The sequence below is a fragment of the Arachis ipaensis genome, chromosome B2 (genome assembly GCF_059453495.1).
Source record: "Arachis ipaensis isolate K30076 ecotype BB chromosome B2, ASM5945349v1, whole genome shotgun sequence".
Classification (NCBI taxonomy): Eukaryota; Viridiplantae; Streptophyta; class Magnoliopsida; order Fabales; family Fabaceae; genus Arachis; species Arachis ipaensis.
Window position 1 is genome coordinate 123,661,782 of NC_142437.1, and position 25,549 is coordinate 123,687,330.

The 25,549-nt window shown below is 29.8% G+C and overlaps 5 protein-coding genes across 6 annotated transcripts; 3 read left to right on the forward strand and 2 right to left on the reverse strand.

The window, feature by feature from the left end:
• The first annotated feature begins 386 nt into the window (after positions 1 to 386).
• LOC107626358 (transcription factor E2FA-like) lies at positions 387 to 4,671 on the forward strand. Of its 2 annotated transcripts, none has more exons than XM_016329227.3 (14): positions 387 to 859; positions 1,207 to 1,399; positions 1,550 to 1,603; positions 1,701 to 1,786; positions 1,879 to 1,967; positions 2,092 to 2,143; positions 2,397 to 2,449; positions 2,532 to 2,582; positions 2,698 to 2,746; positions 2,867 to 2,932; positions 3,029 to 3,105; positions 3,314 to 3,545; positions 3,826 to 3,892; positions 3,976 to 4,671. In XM_016329227.3, exons 1-14 carry the CDS (start codon positions 638 to 640, stop codon positions 4,098 to 4,100), a joined length of 1,416 nt encoding a protein of 471 aa, XP_016184713.1. In that variant the 5' UTR covers positions 387 to 637; the 3' UTR covers positions 4,101 to 4,671. The 2 variants fall into 2 exon arrangements, with proteins under 2 accessions (XP_016184713.1, XP_088360366.1); XM_088504240.1 differs by having other exon boundaries at positions 463 to 859; positions 1,544 to 1,603; positions 3,976 to 4,640.
• Positions 4,672 to 6,926: 2,255 nt separating this feature from the next.
• LOC107628603 (uncharacterized) lies at positions 6,927 to 8,880 on the forward strand. Its single transcript, XM_016331233.3, has 2 exons — positions 6,927 to 7,457; positions 8,259 to 8,880. The coding sequence occupies exons 1-2, from the start codon at positions 7,026 to 7,028 to the stop codon at positions 8,268 to 8,270; spliced, it is 444 nt and encodes a 147-aa protein (XP_016186719.1). The 5' UTR covers positions 6,927 to 7,025; the 3' UTR covers positions 8,271 to 8,880.
• Positions 8,292 to 11,309, reverse strand: LOC107628602 (putative HVA22-like protein g). The gene is made up of 7 exons (XM_016331230.3): positions 11,074 to 11,309; positions 10,810 to 10,881; positions 10,618 to 10,716; positions 10,165 to 10,221; positions 9,976 to 10,039; positions 9,413 to 9,640; positions 8,292 to 8,612 (listed from the first exon to the last, which is right to left on the reverse strand). Exons 2-7 carry the CDS (start codon positions 10,839 to 10,841, stop codon positions 8,292 to 8,294), a joined length of 801 nt encoding a protein of 266 aa, XP_016186716.1. The 5' UTR covers positions 10,842 to 10,881; positions 11,074 to 11,309.
• Positions 11,310 to 13,401: 2,092 nt separating this feature from the next.
• LOC148575491 (uncharacterized) lies at positions 13,402 to 14,001 on the forward strand. Its single transcript, XM_088505459.1, has one exon. The coding sequence runs from the start codon at positions 13,429 to 13,431 to the stop codon at positions 13,981 to 13,983; it is 555 nt and encodes a 184-aa protein (XP_088361585.1). The 5' UTR covers positions 13,402 to 13,428; the 3' UTR covers positions 13,984 to 14,001.
• A 5,454-nt stretch (positions 14,002 to 19,455) lies between these two features.
• LOC110269335 (uncharacterized) lies at positions 19,456 to 21,217 on the reverse strand. The gene is made up of 2 exons (XM_021117112.2): positions 20,419 to 21,217; positions 19,456 to 20,014 (listed from the first exon to the last, which is right to left on the reverse strand). Exons 1-2 carry the CDS (start codon positions 21,215 to 21,217, stop codon positions 19,494 to 19,496), a joined length of 1,320 nt encoding a protein of 439 aa, XP_020972771.2. The 3' UTR covers positions 19,456 to 19,493.
• Positions 21,218 to 25,549: the final 4,332 nt, after the last annotated feature.

A 25,549-nucleotide genomic window follows, 5' to 3' on the forward strand; every position in this document is an offset into this window, starting at 1 on the left:
CCCCTACTCAATTAAGAGATTGCGAGTTCAAATCTCATATCTTTGGTAAAAAAAAAAAACGTGTCAAAAAATAATTTTATAACATTATTTATATAATAAGACAAGTAAAAAAAAAAACTCTTTTGAAATTATAGATATTATCTTATTAAAAATAATTCAACAAAAGGAATATGATAACTCATAATGATCAGAATTTCCTCTTGAGAGTTTGGCATATTTACAATTTTACGTACATTCAATACAGAATCCAAGCAATAATACCTATATGGTTAATGGTTAATTGCCTAATGAATAAGGCAACATAAATAAAGTAGCTAATTTTTTATGACCATTTTTCCTCATCATCTTTTCTCTTTTTAATCTTATATTTATTTTTTTTAATATGCGGAACAGCGCAAGGAGTTGAGTTCCCTCCACATCTATCCGAAACAAAATTCCCTCCTTCCTTCCTTTCCTTCCCTCGTTTTCTGCTCTTACGCGCCCCTTCTCCTAACTTCCTCTGTTCTCTCTCTAAACCTCAACACTTTCTCTCTCTAAAACCCTAAAACTTCCTTTTCTTCCATTTTCCCGCCAAATTCTCATTCCCACTCTCCGAAAACTGCGATCGCCTCTTTTCTCTTTTCCTCTTCGCCGCTCCATGTCCGGCGGCGCTGGACCTCCGCCGCCCCGTACGAAGCCGGATGATTCCGGCGTCCCTATCCGGCCGCCGCTAAAGCGCAACCTGGCATTTGCGTTGATGAAACCGCTGTTCGCTCAGCCGGACGAGTACCATAGCTTCTCCTCCACCTCCGGTGCTCCTGACTCCGGCAGGAAACTCGCCGCCGATCAACAGGCTGAAGTCGTTGTTGTTAGATCTCCGGTGAGTCCTTCTTCTTCGCTCTCACACTCTCACTGATCCCGCGGTTCATTTCGTGAAAATGAATTTTTATTTGGTTCCTGTTCCTTTTTTGTTTACTTACTCTGAAATTTGCTGGATTTGGCTGCATATGCTTTTGATTTTGATTTACTATTGAAGTGGTGAAATTTTAATCTTGTTTTTTAATTATATACTCAATTTGTTCTTTGTATCATGAGAGAGAGAGGAACATGTTCAAATAAACTTATAATATAAAGTAAATAAAGATAAAAAGTATAGACTATTACTCTTGCTTGATTGGTTGCATAATTATAACTATATTTCTCTGTTCATCTTGCTGGTGGTTCCAGCAAATTAAGAGGAAGGGTGGAATGACTAATATTGAAGGAGACTCGCAAAAGCTTAGTAATGTTCCTGGATCAGCAAACGCAGCAAGTAGTCCTTTCAAAACTCCAGTGTCGTCCAAAGGGGGAAGGACGCATGCTAAGTCAAAGGTTTCCAAAGAAGGAATGCAATGCCCTCAGACACCCATCTCCAATTCTGGTGAGGAAGTTTTAATGTTGAAGACTTGAAGTATTGAACCAAGTTCCCTGATTATTTCAGAATCTTTTAGTTAGTTCTTGGATGCAACTTGTGATCCATTTCTTAGTTGCAGTACCGCCTTTGTAATATAGTAAATTTCATTAGATGCAGGTTCCCCATCTCCTCTTACTCCTGCTGGAAGCTGTCGCTATGACAACTCCTTAGGTAATATTACATGCACTCTTTGGATTCCTGTCTTCTTTTATGATAAGGCTATCTTTCCAAGAGAAAAAAATAACTAAATTGTATTCGAACTTCACAGGTATGTTGACAAAAAAGTTTGTCAATTTGGTAAAGCATTCAGAAGATGGTAATCTTGACCTAAATCAAGCAGCAGAAACTTTGGAGGTCCTTCTAACTTAAAATTACTGTCATTGTAATTTACGGTATTTATTCTCTCTTATCACATCGCAATGTAAAATTTTGTCCTTTTGGTTTAGGTGAAAAAGAGGAGGATATATGACATAACTAATGTTTTGGAAGGCATTGGTCTCATTGAAAAGAAGCTCAAGAACAGAATACATTGGAAGTAATATGTGATGGATTTAGTAGTTCTTTATTCTTCTATGGGATATCTAGCTCCTCTTATGTGTAATGTAGCATTTAAGATCAAAATAATTATAAGTCTTACAATCTAACCTTGTTGAATGTAGGGGAACAGAATCTTCTTCCGGTGACGTGGATGGTGATATCTCGATGCTTAAGGTAAGTGGTATAGGTGTTGTTTTCTTGTGAGATATCAGTTGATACTCCAGGAACTATTTGTTAGAGAATTATCACTGTCATTAGCATGGTCATGGATCTTTCTTTCCATCCATAATGTCAACAGATGCACTTATGTTTACTGGTCGTAGACCTTATCATGATTCATGAGAAAAAAAATAGGATTAGGTTTACTTATTAGCATCTATATGCATATTGCTAATTATGCTGTCAACCTCCTGGTTTTGTCTTGCAGGAAGAAGTTGAGAAACTCTCCTTGGAAGAGCATAGATTAGATGACCGAATAAGGTCTGCATTAGGAAAAGCAGAAACTTGCTACTTAGCATTGTTGGCTTAAGCTGAATATCTTATCCTTCTAAACTGTTGGCAGGGAAATGCAAGAAAGGCTTAGGAGTTTGAGTGAAGATGAAAATAAGCAGAAGTAATTTCTTCCTCATTTAATTATTAGATTCATTTTCCAGCCTACCTTCATTAGGGAAAAATAAACTGTTATCACTCATTGATGACCTTTTACACATTCTGAATCAATTTTTTAGGTTCCTTTTTGTGACTGAAGAAGATATTAAGGCCGTACCTTGCTTCCAGGTGAGGTTCTGTGTTGCACTCCCCCCTTCTAATTTTCACTATGAACATTGCTGTGTTCTTTTTGTGCTGATTACTATTGAGCTTTACTTTCTATTAAAACCAGTGAATTCTAACGTGCAGAATGAAACCCTGATAGCAATTAAAGCTCCACATGGAACCACCCTAGAAGTCCCTGATCCTGAGGAAGTAAGTTCAAGCCATATATTTAGTGATGGGAGGTTTGTGATCTTAAAACTGGTGTTTTTGAGCATGATGGAGAATTGTTGCTTCTATATGCATCAGGCTGTTGACTATCTGCAGAGGAGATATAGGATCATTCTTAGAAGTACTATGGGGCCCATTGATGTTTACCTTATCAGGTACAGAGTATAGCTGCCTCAGTCGGCTGGTACTACTGAATATTTTCATTTTTTTTTCTTTTTCTTCCAATGTTAACTTTCTTTACTTGTTTCTGTTATTTCCTATTGACTATTTTGCCGAGGTTGTAATATTTTTCACTCACTTTCTAATCAGTTTATCTGGTAATGCAATTTCCATTTAATCATTGCAACTTCTAAACTATTTTAGTCAATTCGAAGAGAGATTTGAAGAGATAAATGGTCCTGAGCCCCCTGTGAGCCTCCCGCTTCCTTCGAGTTCAGGGTCCAATGAACCACCGGTGGCAGAAGCAGTTCCTGCCGAGTGCAGTGCAAAAGGACTAGAACCTCAACCTCAGATCCCCTCTCACACGTACTCTGATCTAAACACATCACAAGACTTTGGTGGGGGCATGATGAAGATTGTCCCTTCAGATGCTGATGTAAGTAAATCATAACCAACATGATTTTATCTTGAACTAAAAGGTGGGAAGTGAGGTAATACCATGATAGTGAGAAGGGAACTAGCTTAATATCTTATTAAATAGGACACATCTGCTATATGTGAGAGGTTCCATCCTCACCTTCAAGGTAGTTTTATTGGCTATATTAATATAAATCCCGTCATAATGAACGCGTTCTTCTGATGGTAAGTTATGATCCTTCAGTTGTTTTTTCATGTTTCTTCCTATTGCATTGCTGACCATGGTGTAATATTTGTAGAATGATGCAGATTATTGGCTTCTATCAGATGCTGACATTAGCATAACAGATATGTGGAGAACAGATTGTATCCTTCATGTCGAATGCTTTCTGTGCCTTTCCTTTTATTATTATGTCTTCTATTAAGTAATCCTGAACTTAACAAAACAGCTAGTGTTGATTGGAATGGGGTAGACATGCTTCATCCTGACTTCGGAAATATCCCTACGCATCAAACTCCATCATCTGGGATTGCTGAAACTCCATCCACTGTAACTAATCCTAATCAGAGGTGATTATATTAGAGACAACGGTTAGCTTTTCAGCTATTGCACAGAGATAATGTACTAAAATAGAGTAGTTGCTAGCCTTGGGAAATATGAGGATGCTCGTTAGTTGTTGAATGTGAAGATGCGAATTGCTGATATACTTCATCGATGTCATGACCATCTGCTATAACTTATAACTAAACTAGTTACGGACGATATACTATGCTCATGGAGGATTCAGCAATGAAGTAGAGTGGTGACAGCTGGTAATTATTACAGCAAATGTTGCTACTTTGCCAAATGCAAACTTAGGTAGACTCCACAATCATAATCTTGTTATATGATTGACCATGTTTATCAAAGTCTGCGGCATCTTGGGTCCAATTTCTCAATAGAACAGAGGAACTATGTAGATGCTGAGTGCAGACAAAACTGCCAACAGTGTCCTGTTATTATGATAGGATAGGTCCATCATTCTTGCTGTTTGTAAACATTGCATTAACAGTGGCGACACTATCATATCAAACATTTCCCTCTACATTGGTCTTCAATTCATTTCTTCATTAATTTATTTTTTATATGGATGGTGATTGCTGAACTCCTTGGAGCTTTCTGGAAACTAATAAAGCACACCTGGGGATGAAGACGTTCAATTATTGGAATTGTAGCTTCAGGTATCTCTAACCTAAGCAAAACACTTATTTTCAAACTGCAGTAATGGTTATGGCCCAAATCTTTTATTGTTTCTTGTTACTTTGTTGGTGAATGCTATTGTAGACTTGTGGCCATTCGTGTTCATCTATTTATTGTCTCACAGTGGTCCATTTTATTTAGGGTTAAAGATAAGATAATTAATTGTTATGGCTAAAAGTTGGCGTTGAAGATAATGTACTGTTACTTCTACAGTTCTGCTTCTGGGGTAAGATGTGGTTGAGATGAACAGAGTCGTAAAATTGTCCTTGTAAAAAGAACAAAAAAAAAAAAGACGAATCAATGTACGGATTAGAAGATTTGTTATTTTCGTATGAATTTTGCATTAGAAGGAACTATAATTACCAGTACATGAGATGCTATGTTCTGAGTACATAGATTAAAATTAAACTATAATTTTGTACTAAGTGATTGATATCACCCTTATAACACGCATTAAGTATATTTAATAAGGATTAATAATGTATTTGTCTGTTTTGTTTCTTAACGGGAAACGAAAGGAAAAAAAACTCGGCAAAATTTTATTGGATATATAAATGATAAATTGATTAAATTGTGCTGAAGATTATGAAGGGCTATTTTTTTTTGGAATGCTTCCATAAAGACGTGTAAAACGTCTTTTTGTAAAGGCGTGTCGCATTATTATTATTGGATGTATTAATAAATTGGTTATTTTTTAATTTCTTAACAAATTAGAATAAAACCGATATTTTTATAACAATAACAATAAATCCAATTTCTTTTTGGGGATCTAATTGTATTTTTAGGGATTCAAATGTCTGCAAAATAAAAAATCAGAGATATATGTCTTTTTATCAAAAAATTTAAAGATATTCGATTTAGATTGTGTAATTCGATTGGATTAAATCGAGTCTAATAATTATAATGCAGATAATTGAGTTTATTATTGTTGCTATAATAAACCGATTTTGTTCTGGTTTATTAAAAAATAAATTATTAACCGATTTAATAAGAATGTCCAATAATAAAATAACACATATAAACATCTTTAAAAAAAGATATTTTTAGTATCTTTATTAAAGTGGTCTCTATTTTTTTTTTTTTGTAATGAATTGGAGGAATGTGTTATAGATAGTTATGGAAAATTTGTGTTTTTTATGGATATAAAGACAATTTTTTTTTAAAATTAGAAACTACAAATCACATACTCGGATTTAAGTGGGGTACCTGACCAAAAAAAAAAGGTGGGGTAGAAAATTGAGGGTTGGTTTTGAATAAAAAAATAATAAAAATTAAAAAACTTAAATCGAAGAATTTGATTGCATGTTCAAAAAAATTTTTAACATTAAAATACAAATCTAATTCTTAAGTTTATAAACTTTTTTTTTAAATAAAAATTATAAATTTCATTCTCAAATTTATAATATCTGTACAAAATAAAAATATATTTAAGTTTTTACATTACTCAGAAACACTAACCGTACTACAATAAAAAAAATACACTAAGCCTATTATGAAGATCATCGAAGTTGACAAAAACGCAGAAAGCGATATGTCCACTTTTTGTCTTTGGCATGACATGGTCTCTACTCTCTATTCTATTCTGCGTTCCCAACTAAACGTGCTCTTAACTTTCCGCTCAGCTTCCTAATATCTTTTTTTGTTAATCTTTTAATAAATTCTGAATTGGTCAAAAACATATGAAAATTGATGTTATTACTTACTAGCTTATTATTATTATTATTAAATACTAAGAGAATATGAAAATATTGAAAAGGGAAAATAAAGACAATATATATATAAAACAGTAAACAATTGCATAAAACTAAATCGAATAAACGACCATTTGTATCCATAAAAGATAAAAATATTGACATATGTATCTATACTAGATTAAAATTAAATTTGTACCCATATAAGATGCCTACCGTGTGGCAAAAGTACCCTACATGTCACTCCAACCTTCCAAAAACAGGGTACTTTTATCACACAAAAGACATCTTGCGTGAATACAAATTTAATTTCGATTTAGTGTGAATACATATGTCAGGGTTTAATGTGTACAAATGATCATTTATTCAAACTAAACCGTTAGAACAAACACAGAGCAACGTGTTTAATTGTCCCCCTTATGTTGTGTATTTCAATTTTCATTGAAATAGATTCCACTCCTTAGTTTCTTCAAAACACCGCGTTTTCCCCATTATTTGATCAAAACACATCAAAACCTTAAAAGTAAAACACACTTTTTGAGTTTTTTTCTTACACCCACTCCAACCCATGGAACATTCCGCCGCCGCCACCACCGCCACACCAAAAAAATCACACCTCAACTTAGACACACTCCCCAACAAATCCTCCTCTTCTTACACTTCCCTCAAAGACATGCTTCCTTTCACCGCCGTGAACTCCCCCTCCCCAACTCCCACCGCCGCCGCCACTGCCGCCTCATCCTCCAGTGGCGGCGGCAGCATATCCATTCGCAACCGGCTTGTGAAGCAGGCTGCTTGGGCTTACCTCCAGCCCATGTCACCTTCACCGTGTAGCCCATCAGGCCCAAACTTCATCGGCCGCCTACGCCTCAGATTCGAATCCGTCAGCCTCCGCCACCGCCGCCGCAACGCCGTTATTCCTTGCCTGAGCTTCGTATCTGACATAGTTGCTTGTTTCAACCGAGTTTTCCAATATATACTTCACGCAATCACTGGCCAAGTATCAATCTTTTACTTTTCTCTCCATGAACAATACCATTTATATACATAATTTTTTTTTCTCTCAAATGCAACCTCAATATTCATTAAGGGGAAAATTGATTATTGTTTTTATTTTTTGGGTTAACCTGAAACATCACTTTAATTAGATGAATGCATAATTTATTTTAACATTGAGTTCTATGTAAGTATATATCCAACAAATGAGTTGCATGATATATAATTTTGATTTGAGTAACGTTATCATAGATGCAATTATTGCTTATGCTATAGGATTCTAAGAAGTTTTAACAAAAATAATAACGATCACAATAATAAGAATTTAATTTTGATATATATAAAGTGTAAAGAATTTTACATATTATTCGATCAAATTAATGCGCTTAAATAATTGACAATACATTTAGGTGATTATGTAAAATTCTTTTTCAGTAAATAAAAATTAAATTCTAATAATAATATAAAATTCCTTATTGATTAGGTCTTCCAACTTATTGGTGTTCATGCATATGTAGCATTCTAGCTAGGAAAAAGGTAAAAAACTTACGGATAGTTATTTTCATATAAAGTTGATAATTTAAAAATATTAGATAATTTTAATTTATTTAATTAAATTATTATTTAATAATTTTTAATTATTACTTTTACATGAAAACAATAGACATAAATTCCCATTATAAATGAAGTTATAGCAATAATTAGTGGAAAGTTTTGGATTTTATTAAAAAAAAAAAAATGACAACAAAAATGGGCCTAATACCAATTTCCCCATTTTTTTTATAATTTTTTTTTCTAAAAACAGGGAATAAGGTGACTTTGACCTACACAACCTTGCTTATTCTTGATCACGAAATGGTGTTCGTGGGGTACGAGGACTTTGTTGTGAGCCTTCTAACCTTCTTAGCCTTGCACGAGCTTTGTTGATTCTTTCCCTCACACTAGTATCATCCATGCCGAAGGACTCGCCCTCGTCATCGACCTCCGTGTTATTGGCTCGGGACTTAGGAGTCCCCCGGTGGATGATTGTGGTCGCACTCGGCGACGACGGCGGGCTTGGTGGCCATTTCTTAGTCTTGCTTAGAGAAGGAATTTGCTTCAACTTATTAATTGGTGTTGGTTGTGTTGATATAGGCACTTCTTGTTGATCTTCCTTTTTCTGCAATGCGTAGCACGTTCCTCATTTCTCTCTAGCGACCATATACTATTGGATATTTTTTTCCGTTTCAAATGGTTATTTGTGAAATCGACTATGTTACGTGTATACTAAAATCAGCCACTAAAATCAGTTATCAGTATAAAATATATGTTGGAATATAAATACATATTGAAAATAAATAAAATCACATATGTAATTATACACAAATAGATTGATAACTGATTTTAGTGGCTAAATTTAATGTATAAATAGCACTTTTGTTTTGCAATAGAGAGAGTATACGATATATTTATATTCGGCTATGATTTTTGTAGTTAATTTTAGTGTATAAATAATATTTTTATATATATTTAATTCTACAAGGCCACTATCTATGACTTGTGGTAAAAAAAATTGAGATACGCTATTTATTATTTAGATGAACTATTGTTGTACAAATTTTAGGTTTTAAACAACAAATTTTATTTTCGAATAAAATATTTCAAAGACAAAAAGAATTAAAGACCTTCCTCTATATCTCATCCTTGAGTACAAATACTAATTCCTTTTAAATTTTTTTGGAGATTGTGATATGCCTTTTCACGCCTGCTTCTGCATATATAGAATGAGATTTGTTTTAATAAACTATCAATATAACATGAGTTTGGTTTTGAAAAATATTATAAAAGTTAATAAATTACTTTTATATGAATTTCCCCTATTATTTCTTTTTAATTTTTCAAGTTTTTTTAAATTTAAAAACCAGTTAGACAATGAATTGGTTAAAAAAAAATTGTAAAATTGAAATTAGGGTTTGTTACCTGATTATTAGTGGCGGCAGGAGGATTAGCAGTCATTCTAACGGATTGAGAAGCCACATATTGAAGAGCCTGAACAAAAGCACCACTTCCATATTGTGCTGCAATTTGCCAGTAAAAGACGATATAGTCCTTTGCCCTTGCCTTAAGTTCTAGTATTTTTCTGTCTATGTCACTCTCATGCCTTGATATAATAGGCTTCAATATTGTTTCATAAATAACAGTTGTTCCCTGCATTACAACAATATTTGGAAAAAAAAAAAATCAACATCATTATTCCATATGTATTGGAAAATTTACTTTGTGATAGATTTCTGTTCATCGTCTAATCATCGATTGAGTCGCTTTTTTTGATAGAATTGTTTATATGTCATGAATGACGAAATTAATGTTATTGAATGAATTTATTGAAATTACTCACATAAAGATACTAGTTAATGATTTAACATATTTAACTAAAAAAACTGTCATCTAATACTTCTCAGCTATCAATTTTCGTTACGTATGAAAATAATTGCATACAAATTTTCATGTTTAAATATATAAGACGAATGAGATTAGTTTACCTTGGTTTTGTTATTCCAAAGGTAGACGAACATAAAAATCTTTGCCTCTCCATAGAATGGCAACCTTCACAAAGTTTAAGTGTTAATTACTTGCGGAAGCTAAGATCAAAAGCCTTAATTTGTGTTCTAATAAATTCAGTTGGTAGCAATAAAATAGAGGAGAAATGATTAAAGAAGTTCGAAGTTTACCATCCAAAAAATATGTCTACAAACTTCTCTATGATTGTGTAAAGTGCCACAATGGTCCTGCAAATAAAAGGATGAAAAACTTGGGCTTAAAATTGAAATTTATCTTAAAAGGGTACATAATTAAAATCAACATTCCTTGGTGTTCCTAATCTATTTGACATGAAAATCAATATCATCATAAAACAGGTAGAATTGGTATATGGTCTGTTATTTCATCCAAATTGGTGTCCTGTTTGTTCTGTTTTTTCTCCATTTAGGGTTCAAAAGAAGATTCTTTTCTTGGCAAAAAAATTCAAGCTCCCATTTCTATTATTATGTACATATTGATACAAAGATAGAACAAATAAAAGAGAATGTACTAAATACATGAAACAAGCAAAAAAGAATAAAAAATTGTTCTCCAAATTCAGAAAAAATTAATTTTCAAAAGAATAAGGGATTTAATTTATATACCAGTATTTACACCAGAATCGAAGTTCTTCAATGTCAACCTTATTTTTCTCCACTGTTTTATAGCATTCGAATCCAGGGTATGCATACCCGAAGATGAGGCTGCAAATCCAAAAATTAATTAATTAACTAACTAACAACATAATTAAGATAGCATTAATAATAACACAAACAAAGAAAGAAGACAACACTTACATAAGTAACCGAGTAAGGAAGTCCCCTATCATTTTTTTTTTTCTTGTTGCAACAACACAAACCGAGGAAACCCTTAAAAAAAAATCAAATCAAACCATCAAAATCACAACTCATAAAAACATTTTGTTCCGTACAATTACTATAACAATTAAGTCTTATCGCACTGGGTGGGATCAGTCTTCGCATGCATACGAAGACTAATAATTTTTTCAATTTTTGAAATTATATATGAATATTGCAAAGATTTTGTGGAGGCATTGATACCTTATTGAAATGAAGATAACTGAAAATTGGAAAATGAGGAGGGTCAGATTCAGAGGCACCACAAAAGGTTCAAACCGCTCTTTGGAGGGGAATTGGGGTGCCCCTAAAACCCAACCTCTAAGGTAGGTTTTTTAATAAGTTTATAAAAAAAAAAAAAGAAATTATACTTTAGAAAAATGATTGGGTTTAATCCTCTGAAGAATGGCCTCTGATTCTCTCTTTCTCTGTTAGAAAGAAAGAAGCCTTAGATTTGAAGCAACTACAAAGCTTCAAAGCCATATATATAGGAGTAGCAGTTACATTTAAGAAAAAATTGAAAAAAATAATAATTAATTTTTTATTTACTTTTTTTTAATAATTTAAAAATGGAATAAAATTTGAGGAGCGAGATTGGTGTAAAGGTATTTCTTTGTAGCGATGCTTCCCTTTAATTTTGGGATGCAACTATTTTGAGAGAAATTTTTTTATTTTAAATTTTATTTTTATTTTTTTTTAGAATATTTGTGGATGATGAGAAATTAGGGGGTATTTACAAGATTAGTTAGTGTTTAAATATAGAATTAATTAGTTTATAGGTATTTTTTGTTGATTGAATGATGGTATATGAGACAACTGGTGAGTGTTGATAAATTGGTGATAGTCATGTTATTCATTCAATTAGGCTTTGTCATTGATCCTAATTTTATTTGTTTTCAACGAAACAAACATCATTAATTATTTTCTTAGGCTAACTCAATATACCAAATGAAGATTGATGTTCAGAGAGTTATTTGACTAAGTACTTATAAATTGTGATTAACCCAAAATTTAAATACTTTATTTGAAATTACATGTGTATGACTTGGTGGCTTATTATTTAGTTCCATAATTAAAAAGTTTAAGAGTTAGATTTCACATTAAATATGAAGATATCTTGTGAATGCTGACAAGTCCTTGTTTATGGATCATCCTTGATTGAATGACCCAAATGAATAAAAATAATAGAAATATGTACTAATATAATTTGTCATTATATTTTTTTCATAATTTAATTTTCATACATTATCACTATCATTGTCATAGACAATGAATCATATATTATTATATTATAAAAAATAACCAACTTTTAAATGTATTACTTAAAAAATAAACTAAATAAATAAATTTAATTAATTGTTAGTATATTAAAATAATTTTTCCCTAGACAAAAGAAAAATGATATATAACCCCTTGATTCAAATTTTTAATCACGAAAAACATGAAATATCGTACCATCCAACTTGTTTAATTCTAATTTTAAAAAAATAAGCTCTATATTAAAAAAGAAAATTCCAAAATTGATAATATTATTGAATTACACGTTTGTAATCTATAAAAAAATGTCAATTTTCTGATATCGATTATTTTGATACCAAATTTGCTTTAACTTTTCGTTTAAGATAAATTTTTAACATTTTAAAATTATTAATTTTTATATTATTTAAATTAAATGTCAATTTTTTTAAATAAATTAAACATAAAAAATTTAGGTGCAGTAACAATCACTATGAGAAAAATAGCCTAGATATAGGGGTGGCAATAAGTAGGGTAAGGTATGGTAGGGTTTGAAACCAACCCTAATCTTAACCGTAGATTGAAATTTTTATATAAACTCAACCCTATCCTATTCGCGGGTTGAGAATATCCTAACACTAATCCTACCCGTTCTTAATCCGCGGGTACCCAACTCTACCCGCGGGTTACAAAAAAGATACAAAATTATTATATAACTTCATGATAATTTAAAATAGAATTTACTTTTATATAAAAAAATTTTAAATTATCAATTAATGATCTTTTTTTAGTGGCTAAAGATCTTTTACATTTAATGAGAGGTCTTTACTTCAACATCCACTTAAAACATATTTTTATATAAATATATAACATATACATATATAAGATGCGGGGTGATCGAGTAGGGTTGAGACTCAACCCGCACCCTACCCGACCCGCACAAGAACACAACCCATACCCTACCCTACCCACTGTAAATCAAATTGACAACTCTACTCGATCGGATAGAATCGGATTAGATACATGCAAGTAGAGTACATGTTACCACCCCTATCTAGATACTAAATATTTTTATTTATTGCAAACAAGTCCATATGATTAATTCACGTGCAGAACATATATATAAATTGAGAACACCTTTTTTTTTTCCTTTATAATTTTTTTTAATTAAAAATAAGACTCAAATTCAAAACTTCTAAATTAAAAAAAGAAAAGATTATGCTGAATTATAATTAGTTTGCTTATAAAAACCCCTCTTACTTTCACTTTCTTCAACTCACTCCTTTATCATCTTTCTTTCTCTCTTCTTTCTCTCTCTGTCTCATGGCTGCTAATTCCAGAAGAAAGCTTACTCTGAACAATGTTTCTGTGAAGCTTGGTTGTGGAAGCTGCAGAAGAAGAAAACCCAAACTTCTTCTTTACTTCCTCTTCAATCGAAAACCAAACAACCACCGTAACCATTCTTCTTCTTCTTATGACACAAGCACCACCACCACCACCACCACATTCTCTCCTTTCTACGACGACGACGACAACAACAACATGATGAAGACTCATCATCAGAAGAAGAAGAAGCAGCATTCCACTGTTAAGGGTTTCGGAAGAGTCGGAAGTGAAGGTAGCGTTGCTGTTGAGAAAGATTCAGAGGATCCTTTCTTGGATTTCAAGCATTCAATGCTCCAAATGATTCTTGAGAATGAGATTTATACTAAGCAAGATCTTAGCGAGCTTTTGAACTGTTTCCTTCAGCTGAATTCGCCTCATCACCATGCTGTTATTCTTAGAGCTTTCACTGACATCTGCAATGGCGTCTTCTCTAATTCACTTCAAACCTTTCATCATCATCATCACTTCAACCGTAAGTCACGTGACTTCTAGCTTCACCTCACGTGACTACCTACCATATCCCATTATTAGGAAAATATGTCATGTAGTCATGTGTTTTATACATTATTACATAATAGAGACGAAAATATGAATATAAATATTATATTTTTGTCTCTATTTTTTTTAATTATTGTTTTTAACTTTTTAGGTAGACTAATTTCACTTGAATTAAAAAAGAAAGATTTTTTTTTTTCATGTAATTTCTTTCTTTTGCATGTTATTATCTGTAATTTAGGATTTAAAGTTTAATGTTTCGATATTGCTAACTTTGTTTAGTAATGTGCTACTAATTAAGATATATGTTTGATCATCCAAATGTATAAAAGGAAGTTCTCTGTTTTTAGTTATGTAAGATCAAAGTGTATTAATTAGTTTCTTCTTTATTTTTTTTTCTTTGGAAGAAGTATTTTTAGATGCATTATATGAAAAATATTAGGATATTATTAAAATTTATTATTCTTTATTATTTAATTATTAATTTAATTTTTGTTAGTTTAATAATTTAATAATAATAAAAAATAATAAATTTTGATGATTTTTTAATTTTTTTTGGTTATGTCTAAAAGAGCTTTAACTATTGGACATTGATTCTCTTAATTAGTTTTAACTATCAAGTTAGATAGGAATGAAATGGAAGACCAATGATTCAGGATAAATTAAACCACTATCCAACTAATATAATTTTAAAAAATATAACTATTTATATTTTTTATCAATTAAAGTTTTTATATAAATAATTTTAAAATATAATATTAAATATTCTATAATTAAAAGACATAGAAATGAATTTACCATTTTCAATTTTTTTTAAAGAATGATATTGAAAATGAACTCTTTCATTATGACAAGTTTCTAAATTAAACAAATCTTGGAAGGTACTAATAATTTTTAACAAGCTAAGAAGCACTTTATGTAAGGAATTGGTAAAAGTTATTTTTCAAGTGTATATATAACATGTCAGTTTTATAATGGTGGTAAAATATATGCATTGGAATTTGAGTTATGATAATGAGTATGGTCCAAGTAAGGAGGGACATTTGGTCTTGGTTTGATGCCTTTTGATGGAAATCTTTTGTGAATTTGTGATGGTCTTATTTTTTTGCTTCTCCCAATATTAGAGCATTAAAGTTTTGAGTAATCCGTACTCTTTGTTTTTAGTATACTTGCCAGTTGTGAATTATGTGAAATTTATTTATTTATTTATTTATGCTTTGCTTGTTCATAGTGAATAATTAATTAAGCACCTGCACTTTCTTCCATTTATTTATTGATGATTATTTCAACAGTCTATTACTCTATTCTTGTGCATGCATGAATGCATGATGGGTTAGTTTTGCTTCCATTCAATTGTATGTATTTAAATCCCTCAAAGGAAGGTAGCTAGGTTTCATGATTTAAGGTCAGCAAAGCATTTATATATCTGACAGGGAAAGACTTCTAATGTTTTATTAATATTCAGATTTAGATTAGATTAACCAATTAAAATATTAAAAATATTTGATAATAATAATAAAAAAAGTCAAAAACAGTTTTAGTTTTATTTAAAATTTATTAATTCTAACCATAATTATCAAATATATATACATCATTTTTTTGAAACTTAAATTGTACAACTATCACTTGATACTTTTATATTTTATAAAATAAGGTGATATTAATCTACCCTACAGATATTATATTATTGATTTCCCGAGGTTGATAACCTAAGATTTTTTATTTTAATATGGAAGAGTGAAGAGAATTTTACGTTAATGTTACAAAAAATAGAATTTTACAATGTGAGGCGTTGTTTTGGGCAAACATAATATATGTATTGTATTAATAATACGTAGACTGTGTATTTACAATACACAGACTGTGTATTGCAATTTAATATTAAAATAATATAATACAAAGTGTGTGTATTGTCTTTATAAATTAAAAAAAATTTGATCTGATAATTCGTACTTTACGAATTCTATGACCCCAAAATTTTGTAAAACATCATAACTTCTAATATTAAAAAATTACACTAATTTTTATCCAATATCCAAAAAAATTAACCGATAACCTAATCATATATAAAAAAGGTTGATGTTTTAATTTAAGACAACTAGAACAAAATAAATCACAACAATTTCTTGATTCATACTGATAAATTAGTTTTTATTTATTTATTTATTTTTATATTAATACATTGGGGTTTTAGAAAATAAATTAAAAACAGATATTCATATTTTTGGCAGCAATAATTTTGAGTGAGTTCAATGTTGAAATGAGAAAAGCAAAGCCCATAAAGAGATGCTTTTAATAATCTACTATGTTTGCCTTTATACTCCAAAATAATATAGATTCATGATTAGATTATGGACTTTAGTGTGGCCAACTTTTAAGGAATGGTCAACTCTGTTACTCTCAGACTTCATGATGGTGGATGCATAGTGGGCCATTATTATTCCTAAATCTGAACAGAGAAAAATATGTCATTATTCCAAAAAAAAAAAAAATTAATTAGCAAAATTTCCATCTCAGCCTTTTATATAGATAGAAATTTGGAAACTAATATGTTGATTTCTTCCATGTCATGTATTTCACTAATAATGTTGAATTCGTGCAATGATGAAGTATGATGAGTATCAAAATCTTATACTTGTGAAGAGATGTTACTATCAAAATCATGCTTGTGAAGACCTAGATTTTCTAATTAATTTTACTTGTCTACTGTTTATCAAGTTTCTAGATGTGTAAATTGCAATCAATTTTTTTCTGAAAGAACTAAATGCTGTTCAAAAAATGGTGGATTGTGTATAACACCATAACAAACTTGTTTTTAGTGGCTTTTCTTAATTCTATGGTGTATATGATGTCTAAATTGTCTAACTTATTTTTATAAATAAAAATAAAATATATAAAATAAAAATAAAATATTTAAAATTTATTAAATATTATCTATTTATTTTTTTTTTGTAAGTAGACACAATATTATAGACACCGTAGCATTTACTATATTACACCCAATGATCATGTGAAGTGTGAAGTTTTCCTTCACAAATAAACATTTAATAATCAACTTGAATTAGTGGAGTGGTTCGTTTAAGTAAATATTGGAAGTTCGAATCTCACTTTCTGTATGCAGTAATTTGCTTAAAAATATATTTTTTTTAATTTTTAACAAATTTTAAAAATAAAAAGTATATGTTATTCTTTTTAATTTTTTTTTTTAATTACATTGTAGGTGTTTTCTTCTTGTGATGCGGTCCCCAAAGACTAGGCTAATAGAATTGCTCATGCAACTTACTAGCTAGGCATGGCTACTATATGAAGCCACTACTCAATGTGACTATTTTACACGCCACTCGTGGACAAAATTTTTTTACATTTATTAAGAGTTATTGATAACACAAATATAAAGGCCCTCAACTTCATTCAAGATCCACATCATTATTAGATGTATGCATTTGTTCCCTTCAAGAAAGAGAGAAAAAAATTATTTATTATCGAAATGTATTAAAAATTACATTTTTTGAGATAAGAATAAGCTATATATATATATATATATATTAAAGTGATGTCCTGGAGATATCAACGTTAACACTTTTCATTGCTCATAAGTCATATGTACTATAATTCAAAAGAATAAACAACAATTATCATTACATAATGCATTATCTTTTAAGTTTTTAATTATAGCAATATGCCAATATTGCATACCTATAATTAATAACTATCATATAAAAGCGAATGTGTATCTTTATGTTGTCCAAAAAGATATATTTTATAATATTTAAATTTATATCTAAATTTTATTTCGTTTCAATTTCACACTTAAAATTTTTATGAAAATATTATTTGTACAATAAAAATTAATATTTGGTCAACCTTTAATATTATTTAATTATTTTTTAATTAAAATATATTCTTATTTTTTAGAATATACATTTATAATTAAAATTAATTTAAATTTTAAAAATTAAAATTTTTCTAACTCCGTATCTATTTCATAATTAGTTATTATTTCTTTCTTTTACGTCTCTTCTCTATCTGTAATACGGTTTTCTTCTATTCTACTATAATATTTCAATTTGTATATATTGCATTCAGAAAAAAATTAATCCCTTACTTATTGTACCTTTGATAGAATGTAGGATTTGTTTTACGACTTTCTAGTGATGAATGGTCGAATATAATTATATACACAAACTAAAATATTTTCAATTGTAGTTTCTTTTTCAATTGTAACACATCTAAAATTATTAAGTTATACAAAAAATATTTTTGAAACACATCCAAAATCATAAATCTAAAATTTAAATTTAAACATTAAAAAATAATTGTAACACATCTAAAATTATGAAGTTATACAGAAAATATTTTTGAAACACTTTCAAAATACAGAAATTGCACATGCAAAAATAATTTAACATTACAATATATATGAAAATCTCTTCAGGCCATTTTATTCGATTTTTAATTTAAAAAAAAATTTATACAGAACAATAAAAAAAAGTAATGGTGTCAGAGACCTATCCAAACTTTAGGTAAGTTTTTGCCGTGGACGTTGATGCGGACGAACGGTGACAAGGAGGAGGAAGGTGGCAACGAAGATGAGTGTTGACGAAGGGAATGCAGCGTTGTGAATGAGCGCCGAAAAGGAGGAAGACAGCGAAGATGAGCGAGGAAGAGGAAGGTGGCGCGGACGATGTGCGCCTCTGCTTCTTTAAGTGTTTTAATTTGTACGGATTTAGTTAATAATTAGATGTTTTTTTTGGTGACTTAATAATTAGATGATTTAAGGTTTATCCTAGAATTTTAAAATCAAAATTTTGAATTTTAAATAATTTGATTTTTAGATATGTATTTAAATTATAATATATTGATAATTAAATATATTAAATCTAAAACAAAAATTTAAAATTTAAATTTTAAATTTTAATTTTATTTAGTTTATATTTTGAATGTGTGTTTAATTTTAAAAAGATATTAAATCAATTTATAATTTTTAAATGTGTTTGTTTATTTATTTTTTAATTATTATAATAAAAAGTTGAATATTATACCATTTTTAAAGAATACTAAGTTGAATTGAATTTTTATAATATTACAATTTTACTCTTTCATTTAACGGTAAAAAGTTAGCCAAAATTTTGATACTCTAGCTTCTTTTATTCCCTAACCCTTCACTACCACTGTATCATTCTCTCTCAACTCTAGCTTCTATATTATTTCAGCATACAACATTGCTTTTCTAATTTTGTTAGATAGACAATTTAAAATATTTCGTATGTATCTATCTTTTTGAATAATCATTTATATAGTATAAAAATAATTACTTTTATTAATGACTTATCAATAAATAACTAAATACACGTAAAATAAAACTTCTTTATGCATCAAAATTAGTGTGTTCTATATACAAAATGACACATGAAGATTCCAATTCCATAGAATGTAACAAAAAAATAACCAAATGAAATTGGCTTTTCTCTTCCTTTCTAAAGCAATAATCATAATCATGATCATGTTTATATTTCTATTTCTATTTCTGCTTCTATTTCTGTTTCTGCTTCTGTTTCTGTTTCTGTTTCTATTTCTGTTAGAAAAATATCATGTTTTCTTTTGTCACCACCTTCTATAATAATATCTTGGAAAACATGGAATCCGTACCATTCATTAGGGTCTTCCTTCAAGGTATAGAAAGATTTACTAATTACATTAACGATTAAGAAATCACGCTCTGCTGGAGGATATTCCAAAAGATTAACTTCAACTCCCTCTTTCATGGCAAGACTAAGAACCAATACACATAAGAATCTGTCTCCACAACCATGTCTCTTTTCAAAGCCACATAACATGACACAAACCTTGCCGTTGCCGAGATCAAGAAGAATCGGCTCCACTTTTCGAAGAAACGATGGGATTTCGTCAAAACATCCTTTAATCTCTTGAAAGTACTTAACACCAAGTCGAGTCACTAGTAAAGCATGGATTGTAAATTCTTCTTCAAGGAAGAAAGAAAGCGTCACGCAACAATCAAAATCAAAACCTGTAAAATTTTTTACACACAACAATGTCAATTATTCATACGATGAAAAATGTACATTTCTAATATGATTTTTTTTAAACTGAAAAATTCACGTATAATTTTTTTCATATGAAATTAATAGTTAAGAGCTGTTAAATGATTTGACAGATTCGATTAAATTATCAACTATCAACTTTAGACCACTGCATGTGAACTAATTATGAACAATCATGTTACATATATACAAAAAAAATTAACCACCAAATCAGTTATTCGTATAAAATATATATTGAAATACAAAATATATATTAAAAATAAGTTAAACAACAGATGTGTTCGTACACAAATATATAATGATTGATTTTTTATGTGTGCATAATATTCTTGAATGATCAAAGTAATGAAAAACTTGATGTGTTTGATACCTGGTAAAGATGGAAAAGGAAGAATATGTGGAGTGAAAAATCTACGTTGATCATCAATTGTAAGCCAAAAAGAACTCGTAAAATCATCTTCATCGTGATGCAACGTCCACCCCTTCTCTGGATCGTCTGATTCATAATATAGAACAAAAATTCTACCATCTACCAAAGCAATTCGAATGTAGAGAATATCATAGAAAACAAACCAATGAGTTTGGGCTCCAATACCGGCTATTCCGGGGTTCGGAGCAGCCGGTAATGGTTCCCATTCTCTTGTCTCGGATCTCAGAACCCAAAAATTATTGTTAGGTACGGATGCAGGTGCAGCGTCATCTAGTATTAAAAAATAATGATCGCCTCTAATTTTTGTAACTAAACATTTATCTTCACCAAAGTATGTAGGAGTTTGTGGAATTAATTCGGCTTCATTTATTTGCGGTTCTTCTTTGTTATTGTCGTCGTCGTCGTTGTCGTCGTCATTATCGTCGGTGAAATCAAAGTCAAGTTTGTAGACTTTGTTTGATGGTTTATATGAACCATCTTCAGAGTTACATTTTTGACCTCCAATAAGATGAATCTTAGAATCCAATTCCAATGCATGCATGTATCTTAACGAAAGATCTTTGGAAAAATCAAAGCAAAAATTTGGTAGATTTTTCCAATCCTCCACTTCTTTGTTTTGTTCTTCGTTCTCGTCCTGGTTCTCGTCCTTTTCCTCTTTTTCTGGTATTAATTTCTTGAGATTGATACCATAAATCTTATCTTCCGACATCATGCAAAGATATTGTTGGTGTTCCGCCATTGTACTTTTTCCTTTCTCTCTTTCCTAAAATTAATTTTTTTCTCATTGGAACTAAATTATTAATGGCCTTATACAATACATGCAAGAAAGGCAATTACCATGGATAGTAACTTCACTGGATCGAGCTGGTGATGATTTCCATGCTCTCTTAATTTGGAGTTTATTAAAGAAATTAATTCAATCTGTGTTGTAATATATATATCGTTTCTCGTCAGGTATATGTAGTCCTTTTGCTAATTGAGTTTTAACTAAAAAAAAAAAGAAAAAAGAAAAATAGTACTTACTTAAAATATATATATACATTCAACAACAAAGAAAATATTCATGTGAACTGTAACAAAAATAAAAAATGTTCATGAGAAGAAAATTACGTTCATACAAAATAAATTTTTCCGTACTTTTTCTCTATCTAAGTATAATAGTAAATGGTCCCGGGCAAGAACAAACCGGAAATTTTAATTATGATCTTTAATCTTAATTTTTTTTATTAGTTTCTTATAGAATCAATATCTAAATAAGAACATTTGGAACTGAAATTGGAATTGGAAAATGATGATTGTTAACATTCAGATTTCATGTTTTGTTTGTTTTGTGATCTCTAAGTGTGCTCAAAATCTAGTCTGACTCGTAATTCGATCTATATTTAAGATATATTTTGTCAAATTTAAATTTATCATTTTTAAGTTGGATTCAAATCATATTTCAGGTAGACTTTTTGGTTCAAAATTATATTTTATACTTAAAATATATATTTTTGTATAAAATTAATACTAATAATTTAAAATAATTTATTTTGACTTAAATATAATATAATATTTGTTAAATTTTATTTTAAAATAAAATTTTAAAACATTATTATATAAAATTTATAAGATTATATATTAATTTTATATTAGATCGATCTGATTTATTTTCGTGTCAACTTGAGATTGGGATAAATTATTTAAAACAGACCCGATAAAAATTTAGGATTAGACCCAAATCTAATTAGGTGGCCACTCTGATAAAGTTGTCAATTTTAACTTTTTTTTAAATATGTTTTTCATTTTGTTGTTGTTATTGATTTAAAAGCGTGTCACTAAAAGTGTTACTTAAAGAGAAAGTGTTACCCTTAATCGTTAACTTGGCTCTGATACCAAATTTGTATAGATTCAATTGGTGGTGCTTTATTTAAAGGATTTTGATAATAATTTACAAATTCATAATCTAAAGTATTGACCATTTCTACTATTTCTCTTGTATTTGTTATATGATCATTTATTACTAGTCCTTGATGTATATTTATAATTCTGATTTCATTTTTATAATTTTTCAATCTTGTTTTAGTTTATAATATTCTTTTTTGCATGGATTATTGTATATAAAATCTTTTATCTGTTTGTCTTTTTCTTTAATATAATTTCTCAAATCCTCAAAAACTTCTTTTATATCTACACTTTCTGTTGTTTCTAAATATCTTTTTAATTTTTCGACTTCATTCTCCATTTTTTCTTTCAACAGCTTTAATTCTTTTAAGTCATAATATGATTTTCCAGGCATTTATAAATTTTTTAAGTTTAATTCTAACTTATTTATATTTATTCTTATTTCTATCATTTTTATTAAAAGATCATCAATTTCGATCTGAAGATTATTTAATTCCTTTTTATACTCCTTTATTTTACTTTTTAATTTTTCCGCCCTTTTTCTTTTTATTTTATTTTCTGGTTTTTCAATCTTTTTATGCTTCATTATTTATTTTAGAATTTTCGCGAACTCTATCATCGATTCATCACTATTTTCTAGAGATTCTATTAATTTTTCTAACTCTTCAACTTCTCTTTTCAACTTGTCATAGACAATCTTTAGAGCTTCAAATGCTCTTTGATTTATTTTAGAGAACTGTAAATAATTCAAACGATTTTCTCTTTCAAAGAGCTCTTGTTTCTTATCTTGATAAGTTACATATATTTCTTCTTTATTTATTGTCATAATTTAGTGTTTAGGGTTTCATTTAATTTTTCGACCTTTTTTGTTAATTCTTTTATTTCAGAATTTTCTTCTTTAATCTTTAACTTAGATAAACTTAAAGGGCTATTAATTTTAGATTCTCTTATTTGAAAATTTGATGAAACTAATTTTCCTGATGGTTCTTTTAATAATAGAACCGGGTTTTCAATAGCTTTATATTTTGGTATTTCTATTTTTACAATTTTCTGAAATAATTCACCGACATAAATTCTTTCTCTATTTTTAAATATTATACTATGATGGCTATTTGTTAAAGCATAATTTATTGCATATGTAATTAAAAATGGTTCATCATCTTGTTCCATTAGATTCTTTCTGTGAAATTTATAAGCCAAACTTATAGATCTTCCAAGATTTTCAGTTGATAAAGGTATAACATATCCAAGATGGGCATTGAATTTAACATTTACGTTTGCCAAGTTTCCATGAACAATTCCGATTATTTGATCTATTGGGTCATCAGTAATTCTTTTGTCACAAATTGCTAAGCTTATTGGTGAATTAATTCCTTTCATATATGTAGATTTGATTAAGACTTGTATAGTACTAATATGAATCCATCCAATTTTAGATCTTTTTTGTTGATCCTTAATTTTCTCAATCTGTTTACTCAATTCTTCATCATTTATCAAAGCTATTTCAAGTTCTCTATTGGCGGATTTTATCTTTATAGGGGCTTCGAGTTGAATTTTTCCATAGTATATTATATTTTTTCTATTAAAAACTTCTTTTAAAAGATTTTGTTTATTAAAGTTTTCATTTGATTTGAGATTTAATTCTGTTTTTAAAACAACATGTTTTTCATTATCTAATAAAGCAGTTAATCTATAATAATCAGATTCTTCTGTTAATTCTAAACTTTCTAAATAATTCATAATTTAAAGACTAGGATGAAGATGTACCTTTCTGAAGAAAAACTTCCTTTATTTAGTATATTTTACATAAGGTGTTTTTATCTCCAGAGGGGAGATTGTAGATACTAACTCCAGAGGGGAGTTTAGAATTATTTTTCCCTAAGGGAATTCTTCCTCAGACTATAAAATCGCCTCGGCCGCTTCCTCCTTGCTCTCCTAGCATATGAGTACTATTAGCCTTCTGCTTTCTATTGTCTGATGCCTTCTACAATTGCCTAAGCTACCTATTTATAATAGTTGGGTTTGATGGACAATTTCCATCCTTACCCTTCTTATGACATCATTGCTTACGTCATTGTTTGTTATCTTGCACCAGCTACATCGTTGGTGCTTTATGACCTAAGTGCTTACGTCACTATGCAATAATGTTGAGAGATGCTTCAGATGCACTGTCCTCCTCTTTTATCATGTGACCTTCAGATGCATTGTCTTCTTCCTTTATCATGTGGGTTGATTCCGTTTCATTATTGCTTTCTTCAGATATCTCTGAGGCACATAGCTGGCACTTGTGGTATTCTCTGTTTTTTATCAAATAGCAGAGATTCCTCTTTATCCCTTCAGGGAGCTTTTCTAAAAGTTCAGATAATTTGTAGAATGCTGATTCAAATTCCACCAAGAATCTCATCTCTCTTTCTTCAATTTCATTTCTTTTACTGGACACAAGCAGAGTATTTCTACTTTTATAATTAATCCTTGTGTGAGATTCCTTCGTTATTTTTTGAGTTCTTTCAAAGACCTTTGCTAATGTGCTGGCTAGCCTTCCTTCATGACTGTAAATTGTTAAATCTTGAATCTGATCAATTGGTTGAAAATTTCCTGGGAAGACGGACATGAATATTACTTGGTGTGCTGGAACCAAGCATTCTTCTTCTTCATTAAAAATAGGTTGACTGTTTGTAAATTTTAGGGATATATCCCTTGGATTTACATTGTCAATCATATTTTTAAATCTCTTTACTGCATCAACGAATCCTGTAGGAAACTCACTAATAATTTTTAGATCATTAAAAATTAAAATTGTATCAATTAATCCATACTGGAAAAACTAATAGGTGTCAGATAGGGAAGCATCTGGAAATATAACCAGCTTTGTTAGCTGTTCTTTGGCAATAGGATAATATCCCAAAATTGTCCTTTTTTCTTCAGTCCAATTCAAGACTATGTTAAGGGTTTCTCTGAGATTTGATCTACAGACCCTTTTCTTTTCCTTGATTTCAGCCCTTGTAGGAATGTTTCTAATTATCCCTATTCTCTGGGTTTGAATTAGAGCTTTATCTGCTCTTTTTAGGGTTTGCTCTGGATGGAGAGCTTCATATTCCCTGAAGGATTCCTTTGCCTCTTCCAGTGTTAAAAACCCTCCTTTATGAATTATCCTTGATTGATGTGTGAATGGTGTCGCTTTTTCCCA